Here is a 26,370-nt window from a genome sequence, read left to right on the forward strand (position 1 = left end):
CCCTGACTGATACAGTGCGATAATATAACTCATCTTTTATCTGACTGTAAATAATGTCTTCTTTTTCAAATAATGTATTTGTTTATGGCATTTATTCATGGATTTCAAAGAACTATATAAAAATAAATCCCAAAACATTCCTGGGCAGAAAGATATGAGAATATACATACATCTATATATATGTGTGTGTGTGTGTATATATATATATATATATATATATATATATATATATATATATATACAATTTTTTTTTTGGTCTTTTAGGGCCACACTCACAGCATATGGAACTTTCCAGGCTAGGGGCCAAATTGGAGCTGTAATTCCCGGTCACAGCCACAGCCACAGCAGTACCAGATCCAAGCCACATCTGCAACCTACACTGCAGCTATGCCACAAGGTGGGATTCTTAAACCTCCGAGTGAGGCCAGGGATCGCACCTGCATCCTCATGGATACTAGCCAGGTTCTTAACCCCCTGAGCCACATGGGAACTTCAAGAATAATTTTTTCAAAAGAATAAAATCACAATTCTCATACAAATATAAAATCAACATGTGTCAAAGATTCTTACGTCATTCATATTTAACTCAACAAGGAAGGAACTGGTAAGATATGACAACCAGTTCAAAGGAGAACTCAAATCTCCAATATGCAAAATTCCAAATAATTCATGCAGGTATACCCTAGACAAGGAGGGAGATTGTAACTCCTCACCCCTTGAGTCTGGGCTATGTTTAGTGATTTGCTTCCAAAGAGTAAATTATGGAAGTGGGTATGTGTGTAAGTTTACAGTGGAGAAACTTGGTACAGACACTACCTTAGCCAGGTGATTAAGGTTAATATCATCCGCAGTAAGATCTGTTTGTTGATAGCATGTACCCTTGATATGATTTAATAATAAGGGCACTTCACCTCTGTGGTCATCCTCCAAAAACCCATAACCCTGCTCAAATCATGAGAAAAATATCAAATTACAATAGAGGGGCAACCTACACTATACCTAAACAGTACAACCCAAAAATGTCAAGGTCATCAAAAGCAAGGAAAGTCTGAGAAACTGTCACAACATAAGGAAACATGATGACTAAATGAAATGTGATATCCTGGATGGGATCCAGAAAAAGGATTTAGAGAAAAAGTAATACATCTGAATAAAGTATGGAGTTTAATATACTAGTGCTGGTTTCTTAGTTGTGACAAACATACCATAGTAATTTGAAATGTTAACAATAGGAGACATTAGAGAGTTCCCAGTGTGGTGCAATGGGTTAAGAATACAACTGCAGGAGTTCCCGTTGTGGAGCAGTGGAAATGACTCTGATTAGTACTTATGAGGTTGCGAATTCAATCCCTGGCCTCACTCAGTGGGTTAAGGATCTGGCGTTGCCGTGAGCAGTGGTGTAGGTTGCAGATGCAGCTCGGATCCTGTGTTGCTATGGCTGTGGTGTAGGCTAGCAGCTACAGCTCTGAATTGACCCCTAGTTTGGGAAGCTCCATATGCTCTAGATGCAGCCCTAAAAACCAAAAAAAAAAAAAAAAAAAAAAGAATCCAACTGCAGCAGCTCAGGTCACATTCCCTGGCCCAGCAGAGTGAGTTAAAGGATCCAGCATTGCCACAGCCACACTGTCGGCTGAAGCTGCATCTCAGATTCAGTTCATGGCCAAGGAACTGCCATATGCTGCAGGTACAGCCATGAAATAAATAAATAAATGCGAGAAATTGGGTGAGGGGTATATGGGATCTCTCTGTAGTATCTTCACAACTTTTCTGTAAATCTACATCTATTCTAAAATTTAAAGTTTATTAGAGAGAGAGAACTACTCAAGGTACTATATATTTATAGTCAGGTAGGGAATGCTTAAATGAATTTACAAATGGATGCAAAACTGGCAAAACCAGTCGACATCCACAAAGTAATTATTAAATTTTACAATTTTTTAGACAGGAATGATTTGCTTATTATCAGTGTTCAAAGAGTTAACTCTATAGAATTGTAAGACAGTCTAGACAAAGACAAATCCTATACAGCCCTACAGGACCAGGTAAATCTCAGAGGCTCCAGCATCCTGCCAAAAGGATATCCAGATATCTCTTTTGCCTATTTCAAAATCTTTCGCAATTTTTTCCTACAAAAGATGCAAGTGTCAAAATTACCTAAATAAATAAATAAGTAAAGCCCTTACAACAGGCTGGCCTGACTCGACAAAACATATAACAAAGGTATACAAATATTCAAAAGGTTATGCAATGTTTTTCTAAATTATTACAACACTATAAACTGATAAACAACCCAAAGAGCAAGATAATTTGTCAGCCTGCCCTGGGGAAGCCCTACAGACTGCCAAAGATATACATCATTGCCTTAGAGTTAAAAGCACTTGGTATGTTATGTTACCTAGGCAACGCATCAGAAAATGGTACAGTAATAAAATAAGAATTTTAAAAAGGAAATTGAACAAAGGAACAATCAATATCAAGTTCCAAACTCAATTCCATTCCCTGGTTGTACAAACTATTCACATTAAGGAGGGACTCAGCTCTAAGGTGAGAACTACCATTTTCCTCAGGCATCATATTTGGAGGGGCTATGGAGGGGCTTCCACTGGATTAACACTTGTGGTATCAGTTTCTGTCTATGTAAGAAGACGGTCCATGACAAAACATATGGTTATAATTTGAAGCATCTGCCCTTGGACTTTTTCTTTCAGGCTCTTGTTTGTTTGTTTGTTGGCGACATCATGGCATGTGGAAGTTCCCAGACGAGGGATCACTCTCACATCATAGTAGTGATCCAAGCTGCTGCAGTGACGATGCTGGATTCTTACCCAGCAGCGCCACAGAACTCTTTCTAGCTCTTATTTAAATATGTTTCCTTTTCCTCACAGTCTTAATTAATCATGTGCCAAGTGTCTCGAAGCCAGAATTCACATGGGTCTTTCACACCTCAGTTTCAGATGCCCTAGCAGAAGAGTGATTATCTCTCGCAGTAAATTAGTAAAGAGACTTCTGAATATAATCTAGGATCCCCTGCCTGACCACAGGAGGAAATGTGCTCATCATGCCTTATGTGAGAATTTCCACTCCATGTCACAGCAATATTTCTTATTGCAAATGAATAAATTGATATTCTGGTTCTAGGCACTGAAGGAAAAAAACAAAACAAAACAAAATAAAACCTCTTTAAGCTTTGAAGTAGGGGCTAGATTTCTTCCAGCCTTTCCAGAAAGGAAACATCTACCTCTAATCTACTGATTAACATAATCCAATGTAAATCCTCAGGCAAAAGGCTCATTTTATAGCTAAATCTTATGGAATGCTTTACTTATTATTCCAAGAACTATGAAACAGAGTATGAAATAGTTCATTTCTCTTCCCTTTCCTCTGCACAACCAGGAAGCTTATTATCATCTGCAAAGGAGCTTTCAGAAGTGGTTGTCAAATTTTTCATGTTTGTAAAACACTTTTGAGTGTTAAAATTGGAGGCAGCCAACTTGAAGGAATTAAACAATTCAAAATAACTCTTTAAGTTATCATACCATCTCAAAGGGCCCAGAATGGATTTGTAAGTAATCTACTATCCATATGGTCTCCTTTCAGCATTGTAGCTGTTTGAGAACTATTCCTGCCCAAAAAGTGATTTCTTGTATACTTACACGGCAAAACTCTTTTGTGTTCCAGTGAATCACCAATCTCTAGAGCAAACTTAATGTTGTATTTGCCTTTACCTCTAACTTGAAGCAAACTGTACAATGTGTGCCACATCAACATTACATGTGATGAACACAACTGTTGTTTAGCAACAATTAAAGTTAAATATTGTGAAAACTTTGCTACATACTTTATCATCTCAGCACTCCAGTCAAGAACCAGTCTCATCTATTTGTTTTTGATTCCCCCATTCCAACTGGTATATTCTATTTTCTTTACCCATAATGCTTTATTTTTATTCACATTTCACTATTTTATTGCAGGCATGGCTTGCTTTCTTAAATTCTTTGTGGAAACAGACAACGTTCAAAGTAAAATATGGAAAGTAAATACTTTCTTTTTGGTGCCTACTCTCTACTGCCCTCTGCAGGTAGAAGCAAAGAATAAGTGAGGCATAACCAATTATTACCTACAGTAATTTCCAGGAGATTTTCATCCAACAGGAAGGTTTAAAGTAATTGGTGCTTTCCGAGAGGTTAACCATTATCAACTAGGCTCCGTTTATTTGTAGGAAGAGTTTCCCAATTTGCTGAAGTCCCTTCACTGTGTAAAAATTTCTGGGAACAATAAACTATTTTCCAGAGACCTCCCCATCTACTACCGCCATATACAAAGGGACATTAAAGTCCTCTCTTATTCTGGGTCAAGACCAAGGGCCTCTATGTCTGAGCCAACCCTGTAAAATTTGAGTCTGGGAGTGAAACATTAAAGAGACAGAAACATGCAAAAAAGAAAAGAGACATAAAGGTGCAAACAATGCAAGCTGTCTGTGCATGGCCGACAAATGTTAACAAATGTAGGAATCCCTGCAATGCAGCAAACAGATAAAAATTTTGTTTTCCGTTTTTACAAAAAGCTTAAGGCAGCCTGCAACATAACCAGCTAACAGGCAGCTTCAAGTCTATATAGAAAGGACTTCTGATTATGCATGGATTATTTTCTTCGGTCACACTACTTTGTATGGCTAGCAACACTGTCAGTGATGTCATCTTTTAAAACAACAGACGGGAATGTATAGGCATATTGTGCCAACTGAGCCCAAATCAATGACCTGGATAATGCAGTCAGAGTAACACTATTATTCCTCATCTAAAGCCTCTAAGCCCATAGAAAAATAATGCTAATCTGATGCAGGTTTAAGGAATACGTTATGTGGGAAAGAAAATCAAGCCCTTGTTTAATTTTATATACGTTCTAACACGTACAGGAAACATCACAAAATTTAATATCATTATAAGCATCAGAATCTGTCGTTTTTTAAGTAGTATGTTAAAAATTATTAACTATCACACAACTTTCCTATATAAGAATATTTTTAGCAATGATATTCTCTAAAAGATTGATCTCCAAATATGCATACACATAGCCTATCAATACGTTTCCGCAACTGCGAAAACAGAATGATTTACAGCATTTCTGACAGAGGAGGTAGCATTGTTTTATTAATTACAGTAAACAAAATTTTTGAAAGATTTATAGCTTTCAATTCCATCTCCCCTTGCTTTGTAATTCAATTGACTCAAACTATTTATCTAGCTTCAAAATGGGTATAATATGGATTTAGGCAGATTTAAAATTTTTCAACGTCTGAAAACTTGAGCTTTCTGAGCTGAAAAAAATGTTTCTTTAAAAGGTATGTAGGGAAGAGAACCGCTGGGTCTTTTATAACTCCTTTCAAAGCCTCCGTTGAGAAGGGTAGCCTCGGTGCAAGGGTTAGTACACACTGCCTTTGAAGACCGCACATCCGGGTCACCGAAAGCCAGGCAGAGGCCGCGCCCTTCTGGGGGCGTGGCTATGGGCGAACAGGCCTGCTCTCTGCCGGGTTGCGCCCCGCCCGCCTGTGCGGCGGGTGGCCGGAAGCCGTGGGCTATCCCCTCCCGGGCTTGAGCCATGGCTGAAAGTGGCCGGACACCTCAGGCCCGGGCGCTCCTGCAGCAGTGCTTGCATGCCCGGCTGCAAGTACGCCCCGCCGAGGGGGACGCCGCGGCCCAATGGGTGGAGGTAACATCAGCCCCGCAGCTCCTGCGGTTATTCTCTGGCGCGGTAGGAGGGTTCTTACCGCGTTGTCTCGGTGCTCTGCTCTTCCGCGTCTCCCTCCGAGCCGGCCGCGTGGCGACGGGCACGTGCAGTGGGCGGTGCTGGACTTCCGCCCGGTCAACTATCCAGTACCCTCCATTGCCGGCCTCGCTTTTCCTGTCTCCTCAATCTTGCCCCACTGACCCTGGTACCTTCTCCTTCAGATTCATTCTCCCAGCGGGAGAGGGTGTCCTCTGCTTGGGACTCAGGGAATTGGAACTTCCCCTCACCTTCTGCCTACCTGAGTGAGGGGACGTTGGGCGTAGTAGTCTCAGACATTTGCTTCAAAAGAGCAGAAAGGCTTGCTATGCCCTGCGTGTTGCTTGGGCTGCTGGAGACCTGTGTTTATCTGATTGGAGCTTATAGGTTATATTTGTTGCAGTCTTCCAGATTTGTTTAGACTCATGTTCCAGATCTCATGGAATTCCCTTTTTTTGTTGTCTTTTTAGGGCTGCATCCAGACATAGACATATGGAGGTTCCCAGGCTAGGGGTCGAATTGGAACTGTAGCCGCTGGCCTACACCACAGCCACAGCACGGCTGGATCCTTAAACCACTGAGCCAGACCGTGAATACTATAGTATTCCTCATGGATACTCGTTGGATTCCTTTGGACTGAGCCACCGCAGGAACTCCTGAACTCCCTTTTGATTGCAGCTAGGTGTTAGTGTAGACATGAGATTGTTGCCCATGAAACACTGCCTTTTTCAAGAAACTTAAAATTTTGAATTACTTCTAACTAGGAACAAAGACTACTACTTTTATATAATGTTGCATTGTTATCATATTTCCTCGAAAGAATTTAAAACATTTACACCAATGATGCCCTTCGACTTGAATATTTGCCTTTTTAGGGCCACCCTGGGAATACCCGTCGTGGCGCAGCGGCAACGAATTCGGCTAGGAACCAGGAGGTTGTGGGTTTGATCCCTGGCCTCGCTCAGTGGGTTAAGGATCCGGCGTTGCGGTGAGCCGTGGTGTAGGTCACAGACGCAGCTAAAATCTGGCAGTTGCTGTGCTTCTGGCGTAGGCCGGAGGTTACAGCTCCTATTTGATCCCTAGCCTGGGAACCTCTATATGCCGCAGGTGCGGCCCTAAAAAGACCAAAAAAAAAAAAAGGCAGCCTGACCCTGTGCATAATTCCATGCAAAAACACGTGAAATATTCGTTAAGGCCCTCGACTTATTTTTGGAGTAAGTTGAAATGAAAAGGCAAAAAATTGTAATAATAGTAGTAAAGACTTTTGGAGGTATTCAGAAACTTTAATATAGGAGCATTTCATTTCATCTGTCGTATCTGCTAAGTCCTGTCCCAGATCTAGCATTCCTTAACAGACTACTAGTCATCACTTTAAATGCTACCCATAAACGATATATGTGGGCGGTTATTCTTAAATCACAATCTGTTACTCTTTGCCAGTTTGGAAATATTCATAAGCACAAACATTCCGATATTTTTGCCCTCCCCTTTTTCATCTCAAAAATTCATTTAGTATTTCTTACTTTTATTGTGACCTTTTAAATTTTTCTCTTCCATATTTTGAAATTTTATTCTTTTTATTTTTGCCATGCTATCCAAAGAATTGCCTATTTTTATAGTTGCTTCATGGGACATGCTCATTACTTAGATTTCTTCCATGCTTCCATATCTTTTTATATTCTTCATGCCATATCTCCTTTTGCAGAATCACAAGTTTATTGCAACCTTCTAAACTATGAGTTTGTTTAAAAACTTTAAAAGCTATTTTATTTCTCTTTCATTCCCACACATGGCTAAATTAATATAAAGAGCTGACAAGTAATTAGTGAGAGAGTAAATTCTTTCCTTTCTCAGACATCCTCTATTATTTAAAGTTCTAATTTTTAAAAGACTTTTTTTAATTGTCAAAGATTTGAAGGTTACTTTTCGTGTTCTTAGTTCCATTTGTTTAGGCTTTTTGCTTTCAGAGGCTAATGCTCTTCCTCAGAGGTGAATTTCATTAAGCTACAGTGAGAATTATCTGTGGTTTCCTATATATCTGAAATGTTCTATTTATATCAAAAGAAGCTACAAGGAAAGTGATTTCAACTTGAAGAGAGGAATTTGTAGGTCACAGTTTAAGAGATTTTGGAATAAACTAAAAGAAAACACCTTAAAAAGGAGATAGTATGGTGAATGGGAAGGACAGGGGTTTATTTCTGCAAATAATTAGATACTTAATTCTGACATTGCATGTGTCCACATATGAATATGCTTGAGGTTTTGGCCTGTGCTGAAATAAACCCAATGGAGAGACCTGTGGCACTGGTGCAATTATCTGTATCATTCAGCCTGCTAGCTCCTTATTATAGGTGTGCATTGGAGGCACTTGCTTTTTCCAGGAGCACAGTTCCACTTTTAAAAGGTTACTTCTTTTCCAGGTAAATCAGGTGCGAGTGCTGAGCTACATTTATACTTACATAGAGGACTGTTTAGGTAACACATAGAGCCTGTAAAATATTGTTGAATTTAGTCCAGATAAATTGAGTCCGTATTGTGTACAAAAGAGTCTGTAAAATGCTTTTGTAGTTAAAATGTAAAAGTGTTTCAGTCCTTAAATTTCTTTTTACATGCTCATTTAATAAGCACTTATATAGCTCTTACTATGAACCAGCTACTGTTTTAAGTGCTTTACAAATATTAACCCATTTAAACTTTATAGTAGTTCTTGAACTCAAAAGATTAATCTACAAAATAGGGAGTTCCCGTCGTGGCTCAGTGGTTAACAAATCTGACTAGCATCCATGAAGACGCAGGTTCCATCCCTGGCCTTGCTCAGTGGGTCAAGGAACAGGCATTGCTGTGAGCTACAGGGTAGGCCGCAGATGCAGCTCAGATCCTGCGTTGCTGCAGCTGTGGCATAGCCTGGCAGCTACAGCTCCGATTTAACTCCTAGCCAGGGTACCTCCATATGCCAAGGGCACAGCCCTAAAAAGCAAAAAAAGAAAAAAAAAAGTTAAACTACAAAATAAAAAAACATAATGATTCACTCAGCAAAATCAGTCATTTATCAAGTGTCTCTTTTCCATGTAGTCTTTCCTACAAGAGCTAATAAAGAAATATCCAAGTCATTATACAAAATAAATAAGCTTACATTCCTGATAACAGACCTCTTGATGTAGAACTTAACATGAATGCAGTTTCCAAGGTTTAAACACTGTGTATTTCAAGCATTAACAAAAATAACAAAAAAAAATTGGATAGTAATTTCTTGGAGTTTATTGAAATAGAATCAGTATTTCTTATTTTCACTATCTGAAAGTAAGTGCATTAAGTGGAACAAAGAATAAGTCAAAAGACATCAGTTACAGTGTTATTTATGTATCAGCCTTATCTGATATAATGATAATTCATTTGGTTTTAAATAAATGGGCTCCTCCAAACTAAATGTTTCTATCAGTCTTACTTGAGGAGGAGGAGGATGCTAGTTCATAGTCCTAATGATTTTGATTAGAAATAGGAGTTTGAAAGTGTAATTTGAGGGTTTTACTGCTCTTGGCTACATTTTAAACTTAATTTTTGAAAGAAATGATAAAAGAGGTGACTGAATATTGAAAAAAGATTTTATTTTCTCACATATTTAAGAAATTCAATCTATTTTGAAAGTTATTTCTCTTATTTTGCATTTAACCTTTTATATATACATAGAAACAGTTGTGAAGGTTTGTTCATGTACCTCTGTATCTCTATATAGAAGTTTCTTTCTAATCTGAATTTATTGTGGTTTCTCATAGATTCAGAGAGGATTAGTGATCTATGTGTGCTTTTTCAAGGGAGCTGATAAAGAACTTCTTCCAAAAATGGGTACGTGTTTGTTTGATGTTCTTTCTTTTTTAAAGGTGAGGGTGAATAGCAATAGATAGATGAACCAGAAGGGGCACAATCTTAAATTGTACTGGTGGGTAAGTTATAAATGACTTAACTCTGTATACTATTGTTGTATTTAGCAATTTGCCTATTCCAGAGGTTAATGTCAGCAAATGTGGTGAAATACTTTTAAAATATTTGCAGCATTTCAGATGGTTTATAGATTGATTTAGAAGAGTGAACACAGGAGTTCCCATCATGGCTCAATGGTTAACAAATCTGACTAGGAACCATGAGGTTGTGGGTTCAATCCCTGGCCTCGCTCAGTGGGTTAAGGCTCCCGCATTGAGCTTTGGTATAGGTCTCAGACGAGGCTCAGATCCCACGTTGCTATGGTTGTGGTGTAGGCCAGTGGCTATAGCTCTGATTAGACCCCCTAGCCTGGGAACCTCCCATATGCTGCGGGGGCGGCTCTAAAAAGGCAAAAATAAAAATAAGAAAGTGTGTACACATACACACAGAGACAACACACTGTGATTGAGCCAAGGATACAGAAACTTTTTGGAAGCAGGGTGGCCACATAGGGAGAAACAGATGCTCCATTTCTTAAAATAGTTTCCAATATTTGCAGAGTCCCTAACAGGGTCATATAGGTAACAGTATATGAACAAGATGTGGTTCCCATCAAATCTGTACAGATCAGGCTTACATCATTATTACAGAACTTCCACTAATTGTGTAAATATGATTTTTTTGTTTGTTTTGCTATTTTAGGGCCACACCTGCAGAGTATGGAGGTTCCCAGGCTAGGGGTCAAATTGGAGCTGTGGCTACTGGCCACAGCCACAGACACAGCCACTCTGGATCCAAGCTGGGTCTGCAACCTACACCTTAGCTCATGGCAACGCTGGATCCTTAACCCACTGAGCAAGGCCAGGGATCAAACCCACATCTTCATGGATCCTAGTCGGGTTCGTTAACCGCTAAGCCATGAAGAGAACTCCTAAATGCAATTCTTGAACCAAGCTCAGTTTCATCACAACCACACCTCCTCCAAGGGCAGAGAAAGCAGACTGAGTGTTCAGGCATTTCTGACAATAATATACCTGCCTGCAGCTTTCCAGTATCTGAGATAGTCCATAACACTGCACATTCCTTGTGATAAATATATATGTTCAGATATACCAAGCCAAATAAAATACGTCTCAAGACAGTATTTGATATAATAATTATGTCCAAAAAATAAATAAATAAAAGTTTGAAGTAATGGAGCTGTCTTTAAGGTTAGGGACACGTTATATTTGCTTCATTAGTACAGACGATACCCATTAGTTGGATTAACAAGAAATATAAAGTATACAGATGAGTAGTTGAAACATGCAGAAGCTAACCTAGGAGAGTTTGAAATAGTGGAGCTCATGAGTAAACAGCGCAGGGAGGAACATCTGGGACAAAGGGCTAAAACTCTCAGGGGATTTTATGCTGAGACATCAAACATGTATGACACCTTTGTCAGAGGATGAAACTTTAGACTTGAGGCAGGACAGTAGGTGAAAATGGAAAGCCAGTAACTGTTACAGTTTGAAATTTGAAGCTGGGGGATAATAGGGAGCTTTAAAGGGTTCAAAGAGAAAACGAAATGAAGGCTCCTGTTATAAAGGATGATTGCCAGGACTTAATGCTTAGGTACTGGACATTCTGTTTTTTCCTTGAATTAAAGCTTTATTGACCATAAAAAGTATATAGTAGAAATCTTCAAAAATAGAAGAGCAATTTTGTCATTATGACTAAAGATTGTCTTCCTAAAGTTGTTTTATATTTTCTTAAATGGATCTTAATTGTAATAAGCCAAAATGAACCAACCAAAATCCAAACTGCATTTCGTTTTATGGTAAGTAAATCGTTTGTGCTTCCATGTATGTTTTTCTGAGTTCACTTTGAATCCGTGCATGAAATTGTGGTCAATTAAAAAACACTGAGATGATCTGCCTTAACTCTTTCAGTAGATAGTCTAACATAAAGCTTGTATTTATCATGATTCCCAGTAAAGAACTGAGACTCAAAAAAAAAACCACAATCTACTGGTGATTAGAATGCTCATAACTAGGGGGTTATAAGCAAAATAAGTCCATCTATTATTGATAATAGGAGCTTATTCTTCCCTCTATTCCTGGAGGCAAAGTAAGCCAGGGTGATGGGATTCTTTTAAATCCTACCTCATACTTATTTCATGGATTCAGATCTTTCCAATCAAATCATGTACCTCTGGGAACATGACAACCAGTTATATCCATGAAGTCTGAAATAGCATGGCTAATGTAGAGATGTGCAAAGTCTCCCTCAATTCATCTTCAGTATAATTGGACTGAGATCCAGGGGCCTGTCAAAGCTTAACTTGCCATATACATCATTAGAGGTACTTGATTGATAACCTTTCTTAAGATCTTTGCTTTTCTGACATGCCATTAATTCATTGTCTCATTTTAATTCTTACTGACATTTGTGTTTGTGTTATATTTACTTCTGCATACTGATATTTGTGTATCAACAGCATTAACTGAATTCTCAGTTAGAGCCAGTAGAGGGAGGTGTAGAAGTATAATAAATTGTATGTACCTCTGGCCTGTTATTTCAAAACAGCCTCCTTACTAGCCTGAGGCCTGGATTGCTGCATAGTGATTTCTGTGGAATGAAATGCTCTGGAGAGTTACAGTTTCCTTAGAAGCTGTCAATAAGGACTACTGGCTATATAGCAAAGTCCTATTTGTAACAGAATATTAGAGGTACTTTATTTATTTGTTTATTTATTTTTGTCTTTTTGCCATTTCTTGGGCCGCTCTTGCGGCATATGGAGGTTCCCAGGCTAGGGGTCTAATCAGAGCTGTAGCTGTTGGCCTACACCAGAGCCACAGCAATGCCAGATCCAAGCCACATCTGCAACCTATACCACAGCTCATGGCAACGCCGGATCCTTAATCCACTGAGCAAGGTCAGGGATCAAACCTGCAACTTCATGGTTCCTAGTCGAATTCGTTAACAACTGTGCCACGACGGGAATTCCTGAAAATTAGAGGTACTTTAAAATAGATGTTAGTTAAATGAAAATTGATAGCATGTAAGCATAGCTTGCTTAGGCATTCATTTGGATGTTCACCTTGGCGGGTTTTTACCAGGTTAATTCCTTGATTTGTAGAGGGGGGTGGACATACTGAATCCTTGATAATATTTACTACAGGCTCTCTGATAATTGAAACCATTGACTGCCCTACCAAAAAAGTGTACCTGTTCAAGCCTGATTATTCACACAGGAGTGTGAGGTTTCAATAGTTCCTTTTACCTTTTGTCCTCTCAGGACTGTTCTTCACAAGCAGAAGTTATTTATACCCTTTAGAAGTAGGAAGACCCCAAGGGTGTTTATATTAAGCATTTCTTGGGTTTATTGTTTTGAAAATTGGTGGTGTTGAGATGTAAAGATTTTCTAAGTTTATATTTTTAGCTACACATGGCTATTTATGGTTATTTTGACACTTATTAGCCATCAGAATATAATTTTATAAATGCCATAAAATAACAATACCATATTTTCTCATATATATGTATTAAGATAGCCAGTAACATCTATACCACTGGATTTACTTTTTAGTTGACAGTGAATTTCTGATGATTCTTGCTTTCACCGTTATTCTTCCACAGGTGATATTGGTAAAATGATAATTCATGCTAATAATGCCTTTGAGGTTACAAAAACTGCATAATCAGCTGGTTTACAACAGGATTGAACCTGGAACCTTTCAGGGTAAAACTCTTGGCAATTAAGTTTAACATAATAGGAGTTCCCACTGTGGCTCAGTGGTTAATGAATCCACCTAGGAACTCTGAGGTTTCGGGTTCAATCCCTGGCCTCACTTAGTGGGTTAAGGATCTGGCATTGCCCTGAGCTGTGGTGTAGGTTGCAGACACGGCTCGGATCCTGAGTTGCTGTGGCTCTGGCATAAGCTGGAGGCTACAGCTCCGATTGGACCCCTAGCCTGGGAACCTCCATATGCTGCAGATACAGCCCTTCAAAAGACCCAAAAAAAAAAAAAAAAAAAAAAGTTTAAAATAAATGCACTTAAGTTTTCTATTTAATATTCTTTGTTATAAAGCAGAATTTGGTATGAGGAGCATCTATCATGGTCTTTTCCCAGTGGACTTTGCTTTGAAATATAAAAAGAAGCAAAAAGGCAAAATCAAATCTTTTCATGTATCCCCCAGGGCAACAATATTTTGAAGTTCCAGTATACATTTAATCCTTTACTCCTTTCTGGATGATCTTATTATTAGATCGCAACGTCTGAGTCAGATTTAAAACATCCTTCCATTTTCTGCATGAAGTTTGCCTTGTCTTTCATGCTTAGATCACTTAGCTTACTGAAGCAGTATTGAAAATCTAAATAGAAACTTTGCGTAAAAATCATGAGCTGACAAATTGGATATTCAACATGAGATTTGCTGACTAGAAGATTGTTGGTTTTCTTCATATTTGTTTTTTACTTCAAAATGTTTTCCCTTTCTTCCCCACCCAGTTAATACACTGTTAAATGTGAAATTGAGTGAAACCGAAACTGGCAAGCACGTCTCTATATTGGATCTACCTGGCAACATTCTTATCATCCCTCAAGCCACCCTTGGGGGGAGAGTAAAAGGAAGAAACATGCAGTATCACTCTAACTCTGGGAAAGAAGAAGGGTTAGAACTTTATTCCCAATTTGTATCTCTTTGTAAAAAAGAATTAGCTGCTAATAGCAAGTGTGCTGAAGCTGGGGTTGTGGTGGAACACGGCACTTACGGAAACAGGCAGGTGTTAACACTAGACACCAATGGACCATACACACACCTAATTGAGTTTTGAAAAATTGTAAGTTCCTACAGCTGTTTTCTGGAATAAATTGATCTTGGGGTGTAATTAGATTTTTCTTCCCCTTCTTCTTGAATACACTAATCTGCAGCATTTTTAGACAAGAAAATCCTGGATCCCATCCATAACTCCACAGCCTGCTAACTGGATGACTTTGCCAAGTCACCTAAAATCTGGACCTCAGTCACCTTTCATCCTGCTTTCCCTACACTAACACTCAAAAATTTGAAAAGTGCATTCTCATCACTTTATGGTCCATTAAAAGAACTGGAAATGTTCTTTTTTTTTTTTTTTTTTTTTTTTTTATTTTCCCACTGTACAGCAAGGGGGTCAGGTTATTCTTACATGTATACATTACAATTACATTTTTTCCCCCACCCTTTGTTCTGTTGTGGAAATGTCCTTAGAGGGGTGTATTTAAGCATTTTGCAATGAAAATTTTGTTGAAATCAAGAAAAATATATTTCTGACACCTCAAATGTATGTAATAGGTAATAAAAATCACTATTTGTATTAAAATTAGGAAAACCCCAGCACAAACTGATTATAATTTTGTCAATTCTGTTTTGGTATTTCAGATTTCCATATTTGGAATGAAAGAATGAGAAATTTGCTATTCCTTTTTAATACCTATGAAAATGTGATATAGAAATGTTATTGTGCATTTTAATATTACTTTCCAAGGATGTCCAAGTGCTTTATATTACTTTAAGAATCTTTAGTTGATAATAGGAACAAGGTGTAGGGGAATTAAAACTTATTTTTATTTAATATACCAATGGGTTAATCTGTTTTCAGTTTTTTTGTTTTGTTTTTTATCAAAACAAGGTATGTCTTATTTTCTCTCTTTGGTTTTTAAAAGTTAGTGCTTCATGAAATTAGTGTTAGTTCATAAATTTTTTAGAAAGTTCCTTTCTTGTTGATTTAAATTGCTACAAAAGGAATAAAAGGGAAGCTTTCTATTATTTGAAAACAAGTTGACTTGTTCGTTTCCATTTTATCTACTTAATGATTTGGAGCCAGTATCATTTTATTCTATTAGTGAATGTTTGTGTCTCCCCATCCCCACCGCCAAATTCATACGTTGAAGTCCCCCAATATGATGACATTTGGAGATGGGGCCTTTGGAAGGTAATTAGGGTTAATAGGTCATGAGAGTGGGGCCCTCATGATAGGATTACTGTCCTCATAAGAAGAAACACCAGAGAGCTTGCTCACTCTCTGCCCACTCTTTGAGGATGCAGTGAGCAGGGGGCTATTTACAAGCCAAGATGAGAATCCTTACCAGAAACTGACCACACTGGTGCCGAGATCTTGAACTTCTAGCCTCCAGAGCTATAAGAAAATAAATTTCTGTTATTTAAGCCTCCCAGTCTATGGTATTTTGTAAAACAGTCCAAGCTGACTAAGACAGTGCTGTAAGATAGTTAATAAGGAAGAGTTTTTAAAACCAAGAAAGGAACATTTACAAGAAGTTGAAAAAGTAAATGAATCAATAAAAGGTAATACTCATTTTTCGCAAACTCCTCTGACTTAATAAGATATTTTAAAGAGTAAAAATGAATAGTTCTAATTATCAAAAAGATGAAATTAACTTCAACAAACATCTTAAGTAGCTGCTGAAAATTCTTTGGTCTTATAATTTCTTTAGGTTTGTGTTCCTAAGATACATAACATTTTTGTTATCACAAAAAAATCCTATTTTCTCTATATCCTTCCTGTACCATTCTATTTTGGAACTCGAGGATCAATAACTGGCTTGGTAGTGAGCTCATTGTCCTTAACTTTTGTGTTATCGATTTGCAATACCCTTATTGAAATGTAATAAACTATTCATAAACTTAAAACTCCAGTTTTCTCAAAGCTTCTCCAAGGAGGTGTATATGTCTTTCAAAAAGATTATGTGTTACCTATTTTAAATCATTTTGATTTTGTGTGTGGGTGAAATGCTGACTCATGGCCCTAGATTGCTGTTTTATGGTTCAGGCCATTCTCCTTTTAAAAGATTTGAAATTTCAGCTACCTGAAGGGTTATAAAGCAGAAGGTGACAGCCAAGTTTGTTTCATTTCCAAGGAGGCTAGAACAGGAGGGAAACAGCAAGAGAAATAATAGATATGAAAATAACTACACCTTGGCTTTCTATAGCTCTTCTGGCCCAAGGTCCTCAAAGAACCTTCAATAGATACCTAATTTTATCTTCACAGTATATAATGAGGATAGTGCTGTGGAAAGTAAGACAATGCTTAGGTAATTTTCCCAAGATCACACATTAGGGAGGAATAATTTCTATCCCTCTGGCTTTCCTTGTAGTGAGAGTAGAAACTGATCTTTATAAAGGCTTAGCATCTTCCAGTGTGGATCACTTGAAAAAGAACAGCCAGTATGTGGTTTATTTGCTAAATTACGTGACAGTAGGGTTGTACCTAATTTAGGTGCCTTCTGCCTCTGTTTTTTTAGATTTCTAAAATGTTTAAATTAGAATATCATTTCTAAATACTATTTGTCCATTTGGGAACTTCATGGATTCAATAATAGGAAATACTGTGTATAAGACATGGGCTACCAATGAGTTTGAATATATTGAGTATAATCTTTCAAAGTAAATTAACACATTACTTCATCAGTTCAGGTCAAAAGAAGGCATGGCGTTAATGAATAATATCTATATTAATGATTTATTGACTCCACAATGAAAAACCTAAACTTACCAAATACTATAATCAAGTACTATAAAAAACTTACCAAATACTACAAAATCCTGTGCCGCTTGTTTTGGAGACTAAGAATTCACATTGGTGTTAGAATGATAGGTCAAATTTTTACTATCTACGATTAACATTGCTCAGACTTCTCATTGTGACTCAGTGGGTATAGAACCCAACATAGTGTCCATGAGTATGTGGGTTTAATCCCTGTCCTCGCTCAAGGAGTTAAGGATCCAGCATTCCTGCAAGCTGTGGTGTATGTCGCAGATGCGGCTCAGATGCCATGTTACTGTTGCTGCGGCGTAGGTGTCAGCTGCAGGTGCTATTCAACCCCTAGACTAGGAACCTCCACATGCAGCAGGTGCGACTATCAAAAAAAAAAAAAAAAAAAAATTCCGAGGACGTGATTGTTATATTACAGTTTATTTTTTTTAACCCACGTGATAGTGAAACTATTTCTAGAAGTGCTTTACCTATTAATTTATTGAAATAAGACTACTTTCTGAAAGGGAAAAACTACTAGAAAAGTAACATTTTCATTCTGAAGCCACATTTTCATTCTGGTGATGACTTTAAATGTCTGTTTATTTTGATAGTCTCCTAATTATTCTCCCTTTCTCTTATATCTCCTATGTCTAATCCTTTTCATCAGACTCTTTCTTTTTTTTTTTTTTTTTTTTTGTCTTTTTGCCATTTCTTGGGCCGTTCCCGCGGCATATGGAGGTTCCCAGGCTAGGGGTCGAATCGGAGCTGTAGCTGCTAGCCTACGCCAGAGCCACAGCAACGCGGGATCCGAGCCGCATCTGCGACCTACACCACAGCTCACAGGCAACGCCGGATCGTTAACCCACTGAGCAAGGGCAGGGATCGAACCTGCAACCTCATGGTTCCTAGTCAGATTCGTTAACCACTGCGCCACGACGGGAACTCCTCATCAGACTATTTCTAAGGTAATGTTTCTAGAACATTCATTCCTCTGATATTCCACTGTTCAGAAACTTTTTTAACTTTTCTTTTTTTTTTTTTTAAGTCTACACCCACAGCATATGGAAGATCCCACGCCAGGGGTTGAGTCAGACCTGCAGCTGCTGACCTATACCACAGCAATGCCAGATCCAAGCCAAGTCTGCAGCCTACACCACAGCTCATGGCAATCTGGATCCTTAACCTACTGAGCAAGACCAGGGACCGAACCTGCATCCTCATGGATACTAGTCAGATTCGTTACCACTGAGCCACAATGGGAAGCCCTGTAACTCTTTTCTATCTGCAAGACAAAGTCTAAACTTCTGGGTTGGCATGAAGCTTCTCCATACTCCTTAGGAGTGAATGAAATCGGGCAGTAAGAAATGTAGAGGACTAAAGTCAGAATCCTGAGAAAACAAAAAAAGGGCACATGAGAGTCCAGAGCCTACTACAGAGGTTAGAAGGGTAGAGAGAACCAGAAAATATATTGTTAACAGAAAAGATAGTTTTCAAGAAGTAAACAGTGATAATGTGACAATGTCGGTGCCAAATACTGAAGAAAAATTAGGTGACCCAAATACTGAAGAGACTGGCCTAGCGGTTAGGTGTTTTCAAGCTTATTGGAAATTTGAGTAAAATTTGTAGGAGTTGGTAGAATTATAAAAAGATTCTTAATATTTTGTCTTAGGATAGAAGTGTTTCAAAGTGTGCCAATGGACTACTTGTACAGGAATTACCTGGGAAGTGTAAGATTTTACCAAATGCAATTTTCTAGGACCATCCTAATATTGAATTAGAATCTCAGGAGTCATATAATCTATCTGGTCACCAATCTCCCCAACATGATTCTTATGTATACTGGAATCTCTGGGACCACTGTTACTCAGAATGAAGCCCAGACATCTAATGCTGGGAGTACAGTTTTATAATCTGGCTCCAGATCAACTTTCTAACCCTTTCTCCCACTATTCCTCTATTCCTTTATCCAATATAGCTCTATTACACTTCTCTTAGATCATGCTCATATATGTTGCTTTCTGCCCTCCTCTAAATCCATCATTCAATATCTAGCTCAAATCAACCTCTTCTGAACCTACAGTAATTTCTCCTGTCTCTACCTTTCTGGGCATTATAGGTGTCCCACTCTTGACACATCTTTTTTTTTTTTTTTTTTTTGACTGTGACCAGCATGCCCAGGGTAAATAGAAGTTCCCAGACCAGCGACTGAACCTGCACCACAGCAATGACCCCAGTTGCAGCAGTGACAATACCAGATCCTTACCCTACTGAGCCACCAGGGAACTTCAAACTTGTAACATTTTTCTTATGAGACTGAATACTTTGCTTTTGTTTGTTTGTTTTTAATGTTCATATATCTTAACTGCAAGAATATAAACAATGTTGGGCAGAGACAATGTAACAATGAGCATATGTGGTATAATGCAATTTTTTTCTTAATCTGCCACAGTCTTTCCATAGCACCTTGTTGTCCACAATCAATAATTTGCAGTAAATGTAACCTGAATTAACATGGAGATGCGTCAGTGACTAGAATACTTTTGATTTGGGTTCAGTTTTACCAGTAATTCACACATAGATTTCGTTGTCATCAAGGAAAAAAGAGAGGTTGGAATGTGTAGGACACAAGTATAATACCTCTACTCCTTGCTTTAGTATAATAGACAACACCGGAAAAGTTATAGACAAACTAAAACAGGCTTTTGAGATTCAACACAAATGTGGGCACTGCAGTTTCTATTTCATTTCTTTATTACTTTATGATATCAGAGTGTTAAAAAGAAAAGCCACAGGCCCAGAATAGTGTCACTTGTACTAAAACCCATGATACCACACCTAGATCTAATACCTAACCTAATTGCTGTTTCAACCTTCACCAGAAATGTAGTCTGTAATCTACCAGTCTGGACTTTTCTGGTCAGCACAATGAAGTAATCTGCCTTGTGGGCTTTCTCCATCCTCCAGAGGAAGAAGAGGCCATCTGTGTAATAAAACCCTCACCTTTCCCTTCTCCCCTTCCTCCCACAAAAGCTCCTGGCCTAAAAATAATCCTTTCTTTTCTTTTGCTAATAGCTTCCTTGGCCCATCCTTCTTCTTATAAAAACCTCCCATTTTGTACAACCCTTTGGAGAGCCCATCTAGTTGCTAGATGGAATGTAGCCTTCTTCTTCAGTTTCCTAATAAAGCCTATTAGAGCTTCAATTTACTCAGTTGAATTTTGTTTAACTAGAGTGACCACTTCACATTTTCTTAAGGTTTACTCTATGGTATCTTTCTAATATAGCATAACTGTATTTATGTACCTACAAAAAAAAAAAAGGTGTAAAAAGCAAGCCCTTCTTAAAATACAGAAGAAAAAACTTTCATTTAATAAAACCTGTATTTTTAGTCCTTTTTTAATTTTTATTTGTCTTTTCAGGGCTGCACCCTCAGCAAATGGAAGTTCCCAGGCCGAGGGTCATATCGGAGTTACGGCTGCCAACCTACACCACAGCCACGGCAATGTCAGAACTCAGACGGGTCTGCAACCTACATCACAGCCTATAGCAACCCAATAAGCGAGGCCAGGGATCAAACTCTTGTCCTGATGGATACTAGTTGGGTTCATTACTGCTTAGGCACAAGAGGAACTCCTGAGTCCTTAAAAAACAAAACAAAACAAAAAAAAACCGCAACTTTTCGTGAATCAAATAGAAATGTCCTTATCTTTAAACATGAATTTTGGAGTTCCCACGTGGCTCAAAGAGTAAGGATCCGGCATCATTGCTGCAGTGTCTTGGGTCACTGCTGTGTTGTGGGTTGGATCCCTGGCTGTAGGTGTGGCCAAAAAACAATGTTATAGATATGATTTTTTTTTTTTTTTTTTTTTTTTTTTGTCTTTTTGCCTTTTCCAGGCCGCTCCTGTGGCATATGAGGTTCCCAGGCTAGGGGTGGAATCAGAGCTGTAGCCACCGGCCTACAGCAGCACCACAGCAACTCGGGATCCAAGCCGTGTCTGCAACCTACACCACAGCTCAAGGCAATGCCAGATCATTAACCCACTGAGTAAGTCCAGGAATCGAACCCGCAACCTCATGGTCCCTAGTCGGATTCGTTAACCACTGCGCCATAACGGGAACTCCATAGATATGAATTTTGATGCAACAAGCTTTAAGACCCTTCTTCATTTAATTACAAAATAAAGCAGTTCTGTGGAATGCCTCACAAACAGCAAACATCATGATAAATATGACACTACTTCTTCTCACTGGACTTTTCTGTATGAATGATTCTTCGCACTGAGCTAACTAGCATTTTTCTCTTAAGAAGCTTTAATAAAATTTGACCTTTTACTTGGCTTTTTTTCTGAATGTGGAAAGAAGAATTTATGTAGAAAATGCACCAGAACCTATGTAACAGTATCTGAGAAACATTAGCTAATATTGTTATAAACAGTTGGGACTGGGAAAGTAATTGTGGACTTTTTTTTTTGAGGGGAGATATGGAGTTTTTTGTGCTACATCTGACTATACTAAGTGCCATCCTTCGCTCCAACTAACGTAGGTAAACTCAGACACACTTTCTACTCCAGGCATTCTTTTAATTCACTTTTGAGCCCCTAGGTAAGTCTCTTTAATGAGTAGGTGTGATCATCGTGGTTTAATTTTCTCTGTGCCTGGATTATTTTATATCCTGATTACATTCAGATAGTCCTCATGGCTTTGATTCTTTTTTATTGTATGCATACACCTTTTTTTAAGCCTGATGTTGAATATATTCTAACATTTGCTTAATACTGTATCATGAATAGTTGCTCTCCACTTAAAAGTGATAGTCCTTAGAATCTGCAGTCAGCAGTAAAGCTGGGAGCTGTGTGAAATACAAATTGTTCAAGATATGACCCTTAACCCCAAGGAATTTACCATCTAGTAGGGGACAGGATAGACACAGAAATGAGGTAGGTACTGTGTGATCACTGATACTTGGTCAATGCTATCTTTGAGCTATAGAATAGTGGCAGAGAGGGAAGACGCTTCTGGCTAGAGTGCAGAATCCCTGTGTTAAAACAGGTGTTGCTGGAGTTCCCGCTGTGGCATAACAGGATCAGTGGCCTCTAGACACAGGTTCGACCCCTGGCCCAGCACAATGGATTAAAGTTCCGGTGTTGCCACACCTGTCATAGGTTGAATTGCAGTTGGGATCTGATCCCTGGCCTGGGAACTCCATATGCCAGGTATAGCAACTTAAGAGTGGATAGAATTTCTACAGGCTCAAGGGTTGGAGGAGAGCAGTTCAAACATTGTCTGGACTAGTAAAGTGCCATTGAAGGCTTTTAAAAAGAAGAGTGACATAATTAAGACAGTTTTGAGGTGGATAGACCTGGCAGGATTATTCTCCTGTCAGTTGCTTCATTTGCAAATATTTTCTCCCATTCTGTGGGGTGTGTTTTCATTTTGTTTATGGTTTCCTTTGCTGTGAAAAACTTTTAAGTTTAATTAGGTCCCATTTGGTTTTTCTGTTGTTGTTTTTTTACATAAGGATAACAAGAAATTTTTGTGGGAGAAAAACAGATTGGTTTGGGGGTTTTGTTTTTTGTTTGTTTTGTTTTGTTTGAGGAGTGCAGATGTAAGGGGATTAGGGCTCAATTACAACATGGGAATGACTGTGAACAAGGGACTAAACATAACTGGGGGTTTAGAAAGTGTTTTGAAGAAAAATGCACTTCAGGGCAGGGCAGTTGATTGGTTTTGGCAAAGCTAAAGGGAGATATCAAAAATCATTCTAGGAGTTCCCACTGTGGCACAGTAGGTTACTGATCTGGCTTGTCTTTGTGTCATTGCCAGTTTGATCCCTGGCCCAGCACCCTGGGCCCAGCTGTGGTGTAGGTTGCAGGTGCAGCTCAGATACAATCCCTGGCCCAGGAACTTCCATAGGCTGCAGGTTTGACCAGAAAAAAAAAAAAAAAAAAAAAAAAAAGTTGGAGTTCCCGTCTGGTGCAGCGGAAACGAATCCGACTAGAAACCATGAGGTTTCAGGTTCGATCCCTGGCCTCGATCAGTGGGTTAAGGATCTGGAGTTGCTGTGGCTGTGGCGTAGGCCGGTGGCTACAGCTCTGATTAGACCCCTCGTCTTGGAACCTCCATATGCTGAGGGTGCAGCCCTAAAAAAAGCAAAAAAAAAAAAAAAAAAAAGAAAAAAAAGAAAAAAAATTATACGAGTTACTGAAGATGAATTCAGATTTTTTTAATTCAATGAATTTTATTATATTTACAGTTGCACAACCAACATCACAACCTAATTTTAGAACTTTTCCATCCCAAACCCCCAGTCCATACCTCCCACCCCAACCCATCTCCTTTGGTAACCATAAGTTTTCCCGAGTCTGTGAGTCTCTTTCTGTTCTGCAAATAAATTCATTGTATCCTTTTTTTGAGATTCCACATGTAAGCGATAACATATGATGTTTGTGTCTCACTGCCTGACTAATTTAGCATGATAATTTCTAGGTCCATCCATGTTGCTGCAAATGCCATTATTCCATTCTTTTTTTGGCTGAGTAATATTCTATTGTATATATGCACCACATCTTCTTTACAAACTCCTCTGTTGATGGACATTTAAGTTACTTTCATGTCTTGGCTATGGTATATAGTGCATGCAGTTGGGGTACATGTATCTTTTTGAGTCATGGTTTTCTCCATATAGATGCCCAGGCATAGGATTGCTGGATCATATGGTAATTCTATTTTTAGTTTTTTAAGGAATCTTCGTACTGTTTTCCACAGTGGTTGCACCAATATATATATTCCCACCAACAGTGTAATAGGGCTCCCCTTTCTCCACACCCTCTCAGTTTATAGAATTTTTGACTTGCATTTCTCTAATAATTAGTGATGTTGAGCATCTTTTCATGTGTTTTTGGCCATCTATATGTCTTCTTTGAAGACTTGTCTATTTAGAGCTTCTGCCCATTTTTTGATGTGATTGTTTTTTTGGTATTGAGCTGCAGGAGATTTTTATGTATTTTGGAGATTACTCTCCTGTCAGTTGCTTCATTTGCAAATATTTTCTCCTGTTCTGTGGGGTGTGTTTTCATTTTGTTTATGGTTTCCTTTGCTGTGAAAAACTTTTAAGTTTAATTAGGTCCCATTTGTTTATTTTTATTGTCGTTACCCTAGGAGGTGGATCTGAAAGATATTGCTGAGGTTTATATCAGAGAGTATTCAGTCTATGTTTTCCTTTAAGAGTTTTACAGTATCCAATCTTTTTTTTTTTTTTTTTTTTTTTTTTTTTGCTTTTTAGGGCCACACCTGTGGCATATGGAGGTTCCCAGGTGAGGGATCCAATTGGAGGTACAGCTGCGGGCCTATGCCAGAGCCATAGCAACGCCAGATCTGAGCCTTGTCTGTGACCTACACCACAGCTCACGGCAATGTTGGATCCTCAACCCCCGAGCAAAGCCAGGGATCAAACCCGCAACCTCATGGTTCCTAGTCGGGTTCCTTAATCACTGTGCCACAACAGGAACTCCACAGTATCCAATCTTATATTTAGATCCTTAATCCATTTTGAGGGCTTGTATGTGTGTGTATGGTGTTAGAGAGTGTTCTAATTTCATTCTTTTACATGTTCCAGTTTTCCCACCACCACTTTTTGAAGGGACTGTCTTTTCCTAATTGTATATTCTTGCCTCCTTTGTCACATTAGTTGGCCATAAGTGCGTGGGTTTAATTCTGGGCCAGATTTTAATATGTTAAGTTTTAGGCACCTAAAGATATACAAGTAGAAATGTCAAGCAGACTTGTTACTCAGGGCAGAGAGAGTTATAGATTTGGGAGTCTTATCTATAAAAGTGATGGCTCAACCCTAGAAATAGAAAAGATTTAACCATTCAGTATTACCTAGTGTCTACTCTGGTAAGTATAAGAAGCACATTAAAAAAAGAAAAGGCAGGCATTTCCCTTCATGGCTCAGGGTTAATGAACCCAACTAGGATCCATTAAGATGCAGGTTCAATCCCTGGCCTCGCTCAGTGGGTTAAGGATCCTGTGTTGCCGTGAGCTGTGGTATGGATCATAGACTCGACTTGGATCCCAAGTTGCTGTGGCTGTGGTATAGGCTGGCAGCTATAGCTCAGATTTGACCCCTAGCCTGGGAACTTCCATATGCTGCAGGTGCAGTCCTAAAAAGACAAAAAAAAAAAAAAAAGGAAAAGTCAGTTTCCTCATGAAGATTGCAACATAACAAGTGTGTTAAGATAGTTAACTGGAATGCAGAGGAAGTAGAGGTGCCAAAAAGAGGTAAAAACAGAGATTTGGAGGTGGAAGCAATTTCATCTAATTAGGGAGCACTGATGTTTCAGTACAATCTTGAAAATTAAAATCTTTGAGAGACACGATGTGGAGAACAACAAGGATTTGTGTTCCAAACAAATTTTGAGCAATAGAAGGAAGAGGAAAAACTGAAAAAAGGAAAGGAAGATCAGAGAGATAGGTAGAAGAAGAGAGCTGGAGAAGTTGAAACGTCAGTGTCCTGGAGTTAAGGTTTGAAGAATTGGGAAAGTGGGTGCAAACACGAAGAAAAGTTAAAATTATTGCCTAGTTAACACCCACTTACCCGCCACCTAGGTTCTACAATTAGCATCTTGCTATATTTGCTTTACTGCTTACCTACTCAACGCCCATTCCAAGAATGAGGTTATTTTTCTGGCCAAGGGTTTTTAATTTATTCCTTTTCTTTCCTTCCTTTTTGCTTCTACTGGTTAGCTTCTCCTCCCAGAGCCCACGTGGTGTGTGAGCCTGTGGCATTTCACTGGTGTGCCCAGATTCACTCTACTTGCATTACAGGAAAGCCTCTCTACTCCATGCGCCTTTCTGTCTTTAAAGGTCCCAAATGGTGATCCATGGGAGCAATAACTTTCCCACCCTTTCAGTTAGTTTAGTTAACTATGCCTGAGACTAGAGAAGCGCCTATGTGTAAATGACCCCATGATTTGTCAAGCTTCCTAGAAGTTTGCCAAAGTATGGTTTGAGAATCACCTTAATCAGAATTACTTGAAACACTTGTTAAAAATGCAGATACCTGCATCTCACTTTGGACTTACTGAATCAGAAGTTCTGAGAAAAGGCCTGGGAAACTATATTTTAACGGCCACTTCCCTGCCCCCCTGCAACTCTTATACAGAGTAAGATCTG

The 26,370-nt window shown here is 38.7% G+C and overlaps 1 protein-coding gene and 1 long non-coding RNA gene across 4 annotated transcripts in view; one reads left to right on the forward strand and one right to left on the reverse strand.

The window, feature by feature from the left end:
• LOC102164814 overlaps positions 1-5,932 on the reverse strand; it is a 25,064-nt gene extending 19,132 nt beyond the window's left edge. The window contains exon 1 of the long non-coding RNA XR_304522.3: positions 5,768-5,932. This is a non-coding gene — a long non-coding RNA (uncharacterized LOC102164814). The remainder of the gene's footprint in view (positions 1-5,767) is intronic.
• On the forward strand, positions 4,625-17,577 carry DTD2 (D-tyrosyl-tRNA deacylase 2 (putative)). Of its 3 annotated transcripts, XM_013978135.2 has the most exons (4): positions 4,625-5,751; positions 9,537-9,606; positions 11,458-11,500; positions 14,175-14,308. In XM_013978135.2, the coding sequence occupies exons 1-4, from the start codon at positions 5,599-5,601 to the stop codon at positions 14,176-14,178; spliced, it is 270 nt and encodes an 89-aa protein (XP_013833589.1). In that variant the 5' UTR covers positions 4,625-5,598; the 3' UTR covers positions 14,179-14,308. The 3 variants fall into 3 exon arrangements, with proteins under 3 accessions (XP_013833589.1, XP_013833588.1, XP_003128571.2); XM_013978134.2 differs by lacking the exon at positions 11,458-11,500 and having other exon boundaries at positions 5,519-5,751; positions 14,175-17,577; XM_003128523.5 differs by lacking the exon at positions 11,458-11,500 and having other exon boundaries at positions 5,522-5,709; positions 14,175-17,577.

The sequence above is a fragment of the Sus scrofa genome, chromosome 7 (genome assembly GCF_000003025.6).
Source record: "Sus scrofa isolate TJ Tabasco breed Duroc chromosome 7, Sscrofa11.1, whole genome shotgun sequence".
NCBI lineage: Eukaryota > Metazoa > Chordata > Mammalia > Artiodactyla > Suidae > Sus > Sus scrofa.

Excerpts from the sequence above, each read along its gene's own strand:
- DTD2 (XM_013978134.2), top strand. The coding sequence starts at position 5,599 with ATGGCTGAAAGTGGCCGGACACCTCAGGCCCGGGCGCTCCTGCAGCAG. Across the intron at positions 5,752-9,536 it reads TGCGGTTATTCTCTGGCGCG|ATTCAGAGAGGATTAGTGAT; the intron begins GTAGGAGGGTTC and ends GGTTTCTCATAG. Across the intron at positions 9,607-14,174 it reads AGAACTTCTTCCAAAAATGG|TTAATACACTGTTAAATGTG; the intron begins GTACGTGTTTGT and ends TTCCCCACCCAG.